Source organism: Gastrolobium bilobum, unplaced genomic scaffold (assembly GCF_033153095.1).
Source record: "Gastrolobium bilobum isolate Gb01-03AN ecotype WA unplaced genomic scaffold, APGP_CSIRO_Gbil_v1 utg8959, whole genome shotgun sequence".
Taxonomy (NCBI): Eukaryota; Viridiplantae; Streptophyta; class Magnoliopsida; order Fabales; family Fabaceae; genus Gastrolobium; species Gastrolobium bilobum.
Window position 1 is genome coordinate 176,157 of NW_026899316.1, and position 9,990 is coordinate 186,146.

Sequence of the window (9,990 nt, forward strand, 5' to 3'; positions counted from 1 at the left end):
CAATAATTAAATTAGGAATTTGTCAAACCCAACACATGTTATATGGCTTATGAATGAAATTACGATATAGGCACAAGGTGGGATCGATAACTTGAATCTCTTGAAGAAGAAAAAAAGTAAAATAAAATAAAATCTTTCGGATCATTGATACTTGAAATCATCCTTTCATTTTTCTTAAATCTTACAGGAAAATTGTATCTGAAAAAAACTTAAAAGCATAAAATAAAGGATGGATGAACAGTTTGAGTTGGACACAAAATGAAACGCCTAATTGCAATTGCTTCAATATTGATGTTTAATTGCTACAAGGATGAAAATTAAAGTTTATACAGTTGTATCAGTATTTCTCCAAATACATACAAAAATCATTTAGAGGTTTATAGAAACCTATGGCAGATTTTGTACATGGTGTATTATGCAAGTACTAATATCAGGATAAGTAATATAATAATAAAACTGTAGTGAAAGAAGGGAAGACCGGTCAACTTCAGATTTTCAGTTTGTGCATCAAGCTTTCATATCATTCATTCCAACACTAGCCTGGAATAAGAACAAAATCAAAGCATCAAATGAAATCTAATTTATATGTTTTCTAAGCCCGTTTCACATTCTATAAAATCAAAATTGTGCTAAACAATTTTATATGATAAACTTCAACTTAAAGTAATTTTTGGATCATTCTGTAAATAGTATGGTAAAAAATCATACCAGGTATTGATGATTCTCTGCAAGCACTGAAGAGAAACCGGTACAGAATTTTTCCATATCAGAATCAAAGTCCCCTGTACCACTGATTATCTCCATGAATTTTTTTCTATCTGGCAATAGCTTAATTGCAACCTGAAATTCAACAGAATGGTGTTGGAAAGCTGAATAGATTAAAAGAATCCTCTTCTGAGCTGCATTTTGCAATTTATACTTTTCCATCATTACAAAAATATGTCCAAGATTTTAAACATCTAAGATCCTACATAAATGACAAAACTATGTGGTATGAGACTCAACAATGACAATTAGAGCATGAAAGTGTATTTTGAAACTCAAAGCTAAATGGATAAATCTCATCTTGTGATATACTTAAGATAATTATCCTCTCAAAGAAAGAAAATCTCTCCAACTGAATTTTTGAGTGTTTGATAAAAGCTCATTTGGACAGAAATTCGATCAGTGCTTTTTTTTGTCCTAAGAATATAAGCTTAAACTTTTGATAATTCTATTAAATAAGAATACAATTTACACCGAAACTTGAACTAGCTAGCCAGCCATGCCACGGTTTCAATGTCTTGTTGTATGAATCAGCACAAGCACGTCGCATGCTCCAATCCTCATGTTCCCGTAAGTTGCTGAACATTTGTACCGTGAAATCCATGCTCCTATGAAATTGTGAACAAGATATCAAAAACAGGTTGAAGCTCAGCAATCACTAATATAAGCATTAAAGCACAAATAATACATACCGTGACAGCCATAGCAGGCTATTTGTGCAGCTAGATGAAACTTTTTCTTTTTTAGCTTCAACCTCTTTTTGCACTACAGTGAATAACAATTTGTATTCAGAAGGGTCGGACTCATACTTAGACTGCAACCTCTACAAGGATCAAAGATGAGATATATAAGTTACCAGAGAATATTTACAAGAACATGCAAGTGAACTGACAAATGAAAAGCTTCAATCAAGGCAACAACCTAATTGTCAGCTTACCAATATGTTACCACCAATATCAGATTTTACAAATGAAAATGCTCCTCCAAACTTATCTGAAACCACATAAACAATCAAGATTCAGCATCTAATGCCATTGAAAAATGAAATGTGAAACTTTGAGAAACCAGAAGTTTGACCAGATTTATGTCTCTCCTAAGGCTTTAAGGCTCGAATTTACCATATAGCAATGGTTATTGAGGCTATCCACTATCCAGGGAAAGGGGCTTGTGTTGGAAACTGTTGTGCAACCAACTCTCCCAAAAATTTAAACTATTAGGTGGAAACACATAAATGATTTTTATATTGAATTTCTAAAAGAAACTACCCAGAGAAAGTCATGCACTATCTCCTACTCCACTTGGAAAAGGAATTTCTAAATCTACCATGTATAATAGCACTTGCTCCCAGAATACTAGTTATGAAAAAAACTACTTCTAATGATACAAAAAAATAGTGAGAGATCAAAAACAGAATATGTTCTGATCTCAGTAAGGATAAGAATCTTAACAGTTGATGTGTACCTATCTATCTACCTAGCTAACTATATATATCACTCAAGGATTCAAATCAAGCCTCAACAGTCAACAGCTACGGACAAGAGCCTTATAAACTGCAGAAGTCAGCACCAACTGTGAAATTTTGTAGTATTTCATTCATACCATTATCTATAAAGGTTACTTAAGTTGCCTAGACAAAACCAGAAAGACATGAAAATAAATGAAGACGTATATATCTGCTGTAATTCCTAAGGAATACATTTCCCTGCATAATATTTAACTTGGAAACTATAGTCATTGAACCCACGGAAAAAATTGATACACTTTATCTGAGTTAAGTTAAGGATATTAAATTTCAAGCAGAAGACATACCTATAACAGGTAATAAACTATTGCATATATCTAAGAAAGGTTTTGTGAGTATCTTTCCCTCTTCAGACCTAACTTTCGCCAACCCCTCCAAAGCCGTACTGAATACAGATCCTTCCACTTCCATTCTTGTGCTGTAAATATCAATGTCAGTGAGATTGTCATCACTTATAATGCAGGAAAAAAAAAAATTTGATACCAAAATAACAAAAACGAAATTGTCCTAATTGTGCAATATGCGGTTTCTTAAGTCATCTATATTTAATTTCAATGTCTATGATACCCCACAATCTCTACAAAATGTCACGCTGTAATTAACCGCAAATATGGAGGGACATGCACACTTAAGATCTAAATAAACCAATCTAATCTCACCAATAAAATCAGAATTTAATCATCTACCTTCACCAGGAATGGTTTGTTCGAGAGAGAACTTATCTAAGCCAGAAAACAACGTAGTATTTGTATAGCAATCTATTTTCAATTTGAAGACTTTGAACATTATCTATGTTCATGCATGGCTGAACCAACAAATAATCAGAGTTAAAATTGAGAATTGTGTTTGTAAAGAAGAACCTGTTCAAGACGGGAGCATTACCGTTTCTGTTTGCGAATTCTCAGAAACAGATACCGTTAATTCTGGTACTTGTTTCATTGTCTGCAACCACAAACAGACAACATCGTTTTTCCATTTTATATTTTGAACATTTCCATCTGTAGACTATTGGGCTTTTGGAAATTGGGCCTTATAACTATGTAATTTTCTTTAACAAAATCCAATTTCTTTGAAGTCCAACTTTACTTCAAAGTGGTGTTATACCATTATTCTTGATACTTTAGATTTAAAATTAATCATAATTGTTATCCAAAAAAAAAAAAATTAATCATAATTAACAGATTAAAAAATCATACAAAATTATTTTATCTCTAATTGTATTTAATTAATGTGTCAAACTCATTCTTAACTTTCAATTCTTAAAAGGAAAAAGGTACTCAATAAATGTAACTCAGTTGGTAAAACAATTTAAATAGGTGAGAAAAAATCTGAGTGCGATTCTGATATGAGCCCAAGCCCAACAACCAACACCACAAGCCCAATAACCGACACAGCAACTCTCAGTGAGACAAGTCCATGCATGTGTGTAGAAGAAATAGTGGATCGAGTGATATCAACCACAAACCACTCACATGAAGAGGAAAGAGGTTGAGCAAATACAAGCTCAGCAAGAGAGCCCAATGGAGACGATGGAAGGAGACATGCCAGGGAGATCTAGAAGGAGACCGAAAAGACTAGATGGGGAGAACTACATATGGTAGGAGCAAGGTTACTATAGCAGTAACCATGATTAGTATTCTGTTATGTAAATCAAAGAGTAGCATATGGGTTAGTTAGAGCAATTCGGTTAGCTGGATTATGATTGTATAAATAGGGAGTTGAATATGAAGAGAATCATCTGAATTGTAATCGTCATTGTTTGAATAAGAATTCTTTTTTCTCATCTCTCTTCTTGTTCTGTTTTATCAGTAGGTCAATCCTATCAAGTGGTTCTTTCATCCTTGAATGATGGCTCCCGAGACACGTGCTCGTTCAATCGACGATCGTTTGGACCAAACGCAATCGGAGGTGGAAGGTTTGAAGGACCAGATGCACAAGAAATTTCAAGAAATTACATGCAAGTTGGACGCGATCTTTGATAGTTACAGGGAGCGTACTCAATCTCCATCTTCTTCTGGACACAGCAACTTAGGGCAAAATCGTGAGTCAGCAGCAACGCGTAATCTTCGCATCAAAGTTTCTCGGTTTGATGGCTCTTCTGACCCACAAGGTTGGATTTACAAAATCAATCAGTATTTTGATTTTCATGACATTGAGGAAGATCAACGTCTTCGTATAGCTTCCTTTTATCTCGATGGGAAGGCTCTATCCTTCTATCAGTGGTTCCACAAGAATACCAAGATTGATTCTTGGGATTCCTTTTTGCAATCTCTGCAAGTTCGTTTTGGACCCTCCGAATTGGAGGATTATCAGGGCAAGTTATCCAAGTTGACACAGAGAGGATCTGTCACCGAATATCAGGAGGAATTCGAGACCTTGTCTAATAAGGTTGATGGTCTTTCTGAATCCTTTCTCCTTAGTTGTTTCACTTCTGGCCTTAAACTTGTGATTCAATAAGAGGTAAAATTGTTTCGCCCTACCACCTTAACTAGTGCTATATCCCTAGCCAAAATTCAGGAATCAAAACTGCAATACAAAATACCTACCCCAAATTATATTCCCCACACCCTCCATTACTGCCTAACCCACCAGTATCCACCAATTCCACACCTTCTACTACCAATAGCCAGAATACTACATTCAAACCTACCACCCACCGTTTATCCCAAAGCCAAATACAAGAACGTAGGGATAAAAATTTGTGTTTTACTTGTGGTGACAAGTATTTCTTTGGGCATAAATGTAAAGCTTCCGTTCATATACTGATTGTGCCGGATGAGGAATTGTTGCTCTCTACAGAGGCAGACATCACAGAGCCTGTCAGTGACTCAATTCAGGAAGATCCCACTTCCTTTGATCCATCCACGCCCCAAATCAGCTTTCATGCCTTATCTGGTTGTGTTGTGCCACAAACACTTCGATTCACAGGACATATTGGTAAGTCTGCTATGGTGGTCTTAATAGATGGGGGGAGCACACACAATTTCCTCCAACCGAAGGTAGCATCTTCTTTAGGCCTTCCATTGTCATCTGATCGACAGTTTGATGTGATGGTTGGCAATGGACACATGCTTAAGTGTGAAGGTTTCTGTCCTGCGGTTCCTGTTCAAATTCAGAAGCACATTTTTTTGATTGATTTTTATGTCTTACCCATACAAGGGGCGGACTTGGTGCTTGGTGTGCAATGGCTACAAGGCCTTGGTCCTATTGTCCTCGATTACAACCAACTCACTATGGAGTTTTCTTGGGATGATGCTTCAATTCAGCTACAAGGGGACAAGCATCAATCTCCAATGTCCTTCAATCAGTTCAAGAAAATGCAGCAGCAAGGTCAAGTGGCCTTTCTATTCCAATTAACTCTTCTGGACTCATATACAAACAGAACCGAAACTGCATTGGACCACCAGGTGGCACAATTGTTGGAAGAATTTGCTGGTGTATTCCAGGAACCAAAGGATTTACCACCTCATCGCCAACTGGATCATGCCATACACTTGGAGCCTCACTCCAAACCAGTCAATGTTAGGCTATACAGGTACCCTCAATTCCAAAAAAATGAAATAGAAAAACAAGTGCTTCAAATGCTTGAGTCTGGTTTCATTAGAAATAGTACTAGTCCTTTTTCTTCCCCTGTTTTATTAGTAAAAAAAAAGGACGGATCCTGGAGATTTTGTATTGATTATCGTGCTTTAAATAGTATTACAATTAGAGATAGATTTCTTATCCCTACTGCTGATGAACTGATGGATGAGTTAGGGGGTTCCCAAATTTTTTCTAAATTGGATCTAAGGGCGTGATACCACCAAATTCGTGTCACTCCTACTGATATCCATAAAACTGCCTTTCGCACACACCAAGGACATTATGAGTTCCTTGTGATGCCATTTGGCCTCACAAATGCCCCCTCCACCTTCCAAGCTACTATGAATTTGATTTTACAGCCTTTTCTTCGTCGTTTTGTTGCTGTTTTCTTTGATGATATATTAATATATAGCTCTTCTCTGGAGTTACATTTGCATCATCTGCGTTCAGTTCTGCTTACCTTGCAAAAACATCAATTTTTTGTTAAAAGAAGCAAGTGTTCTTTTGGACAAAAAGAGGTAGAATATTTGGGGCATATAGTCTCAGTTTCTGGGGTCAGTATGGACCATAATAAAATCAAAGATATGTTGGAGTGGCCAGTCCCTACACACTTGAAGCAGTTAAGGGGATTCTTGGGCCTTACAGGCTATTATAGAAGATTTGTTAGTGGTTATGCTTCAATTGCTGCCCCTCTCACGGACCTGCTCAAGAAGTATTCTTTTCAATGGAATGAGAAGGCACAACAGGCTTTCAATCACCTCAAGACTGCAATGACTTCAGCACCAGTTCTGGCCTTACCTGATTTCACTCAAGAATTTGTAGTGGAAACAGATGCTTCAGATTTGGGTATTGGAGCTGTCCTCCTTCAACAAGAGCATCTCATTTCCTATTTTAGCAAGAAATTGACCTTAAGAATGCAAAAGGCTTCTGCCTATGTCAGGGAATTATATGCCATAACAGAGGGAGTTAAAAAGTGGAGGCAATATCTTTTGGGCAGAAAATTCCTCATCAGAACTGATCAAAAAAGTTTAAGAGCATTGCTGGATCAGGTAATCCAAACACCAGAACAGCAGCACTACTTGGCTAAGCTTTTAGGCTTTCAGTATACAATTGTCTATAAACCTGGAAAGGATAATAGGGTGGCTGATGCCCTCTCTAGGTACCCTACACAGTTGTCTTTCACAACACAATCTGTGGTGCAAGTGGATCTCCTAAAAAAATTACAGCAAGAGAATTTGCATTCTGCCTTCTTCCAAGAGAAGTACAGCAAACTGTCTATGTCTGATGATAACAGCAGCTCTTTGGAAGTCAGAAATGGGTTGTTATTGGAAAAGGGAAAACTCCTTATTGATCCCTCTTCTCCCTTGGTTCAACAAATTATACAGGAGTTTCATTCTACTCTGGCCAGTGGACATTCAGGCATTCAAAAAACCATGGCTCGGGTAACAGCATCCTTCAAATGGCCTGGCCTTAAACAAGATGTCAAGAAGTTTGTCCAATCTTGTTCAGTTTGTCAGCAAGTCAAGTATCAAACTCAGCCTCCAGCTGGTTTGTTGCAACCTATTCCTATACCACAGAGGATATGGGAATACTTGTCAATGGACTTTATTACAGGATTACCTTTATCTCATGGCCATACTACCATTCTAGTGGTTGTTGATCGTTTATCCAAACAAGGCCATTTTGGGTCCCTGCCACAAAAGTATACTGCTGCCAAGGTGGCAGATTTATTCACACATTTAGTTTGCAAATTGCATGGTCTTCCCAGGTCCATCATTTCAGATCGAGATTCGGTGTTTCTTAGTAAGTTTTGGACTGAATTGTTTGAGAGAAGTGGTACCCAATTACGGAGAACAACGGCCTATCATCCACAATCAGATGGCCAATCTGAGGTGGTGAACCGCATTCTGCAACAATATCTTAGATGTTTTGTGGCTGACTTCCCAAAGAGATGGTCAATGGTATTACATTGGGCAGAATTTTGTTATAATACTACTTATCATTGTTCAGCTGGAATGTCTCCCTTCAAGGCTGTTTTTGGGCGTGACCCTCCTACTATTTTGGATTATGTCCCTTCAACCACATCCCCCATAGAAGTGGAGCAACTTTTATTAGATAGACAAATCATTCTGCAAGAGTTGAAAGCTAATTTGCAGAAAGCACAAGAGTCTATGAAACAGAGGGTGGATCAACACCGAAGAGATGTGCAGTACAAGATAGGTGACTTTGTTTGGGTGCAGTTACAGCCATATAGACAGATATCACTTGCTCACAGGTCATCTAATAAGCTAGCCAGGAGATATTTTGGGCCTTTTGAAATTTTGAAAAGAGTGGGAGCAGTGGCATACATGTTGAAATTGCCCTCACATGCCAAAATCCACCATACTTTTCATGTCTCTTTACTGAAACCTTTTTTTGGGGACAGTACCATACAATCCTTGCCTCTACCCGATACAGTCCGTGGAGGATTACCGGTGATGGAACCCAAGCAAATCCTAGCTACCCGTGTGGAGCAGCTCGAAGATAAACAAGTGCAGTGGGTACAAGTCCTGTGGGATGGCATGCCGACTGATGTATCCACATGGGAACCTTGGGAGGATTTTCAGGTCCAATACCCTTCTTTCAACCTTGAGGACAAGGTTAGTTTTAATGGGGGAGGTGTTGATATGAGCCCAAGCCCAACAACCAACACCACAAGCCCAATAACCGACACAGCAACTCTCAGTGAGACAAGTCCATACACGTGTGTAGAAGAAACAGTGGATCGAGTGATATCAACCACAAACCACTCACATGAAGAGGAAAGCAAGGTTGAGCAAATACAAGCTCAGCAAAAGAGCCCAATGGAGACGATGGAAGGAGACATGCCAGGGAGATCTAGAAGGAGACCGAGAAGACTAGATGGGGAGAACTATATATGGTAGGAGCAAGGTTACTATAGCAGTAACCATGATTAGTATTCTGTTATGTAAATCAAAGAGTAGCGTATGGGTTAGTTAGAGCAATTCGGTTAGCTGGATTATGATTGTATAAATAGGTAGTTGAATGTGAAGAGAATCATCTGAATTGTAATCGTCATTGTTTGAATAAGAATTCTTTTTTCTCATCTCTCTTCTTGTTCTGTTTTATCAGTAGGTCAATCTTATCAGATTCCCACCATTAAATTTTTAGAGAGGGTTCCTACCAAATATAACTTCGTAGAGGGATAAGAAGTTTAACTGTGACTATAAAAGCGCCTCAAAAAGATAATTTGGATCAATATAGCAAATAAAAAGAAAAGAAAAATGGCTTCTCATGCTAGCCTGCTAGGTAGATTAACCAACTGATTACAGAAAATTACTTTGATCGCCGAGTTTGTTTGGCGCACAACATGAACCAAAAAAAAATATTTTTAAAATGATTGACACTATTATATTACAATATCCTTCATTTGGTTCACGAGAGCTTTATATATAACTTTATCATATATAACCTAATATTATATATAATTTTTTTTTCATTAAAAATATACAAATAATTTTTTAATAAATAATTAAAATTAAAATTTTCAATTTCGTAATTATAGTTAATAATTAAAGATACGCATTTCTTTGGCACAAATTTAGATATGATTTACTATATTTACATGAAATCTTAATATGATACTACTTTATTATTTCTTTTATTGTATCCGAATTTATAGATATTTAATTAAAATCACTAAGAATTATTACGATTTATGATTTTTTTACTATAATAATAATATAATTAGACATTTATCCGTCTATTCTTTTTACTGCTTATTTTGTTCTCAAACAATTCAAAATAGAGTTACACTGTCAATGTGGATTATTAGAATAATAATTAACCACGCTTCCATATGAAAATTAGTTATATTTATACATTTTTTTGGGTAGGTTTTTTTTTTTTTTGTAAATAAGGTTTTTTATGCATATATTATACATATTCCACGTTGTGCTGCCAATTTGCCAACATTAATCATTCGCTTTAAAGAGGTAGCCATTACAACAATCAATTCGTAAAATAGAACAGAATGCTCCATAAACCTTTGGCTATCTCTGTAACTTCGGAAGTTTTCATGGCAAGATTCCCATTTATTACTCTTAGGCGTGTAAATGGCC

At 36.6% G+C, this 9,990-nt stretch overlaps 1 protein-coding gene across 1 annotated transcript; it reads right to left on the reverse strand.

Moving 5' to 3' along the window:
* Positions 1-481: 481 nt before the first annotated feature.
* On the reverse strand, positions 482-2,698 carry LOC133289518 (glycolipid transfer protein 1-like). The gene is made up of 6 exons (XM_061487492.1): positions 2,575-2,698; positions 1,703-1,758; positions 1,458-1,588; positions 1,238-1,373; positions 709-840; positions 482-540 (listed from the first exon to the last, which is right to left on the reverse strand). Exons 1-6 carry the CDS (start codon positions 2,696-2,698, stop codon positions 508-510), a joined length of 612 nt encoding a protein of 203 aa, XP_061343476.1. The 3' UTR covers positions 482-507.
* Positions 2,699-9,990: the final 7,292 nt, after the last annotated feature.

Coding starts and splice junctions, on each gene's coding strand:
- LOC133289518 (XM_061487492.1), bottom strand. CDS start 2,698: ATGGAAGTGGAAGGATCTGTATTCAGTACGGCTTTGGAGGGGTTGGCG. Junction 1,759..2,574: donor TAGTTTATTACCTGTTATAG/GTATGTCTTCTG, acceptor ATGTGGTTTCAG/ATAAGTTTGGAGGAGCATTT. Junction 1,374..1,457: donor AGCCTGCTATGGCTGTCACG/GTATGTATTATT, acceptor ACAATTTCATAG/GAGCATGGATTTCACGGTAC.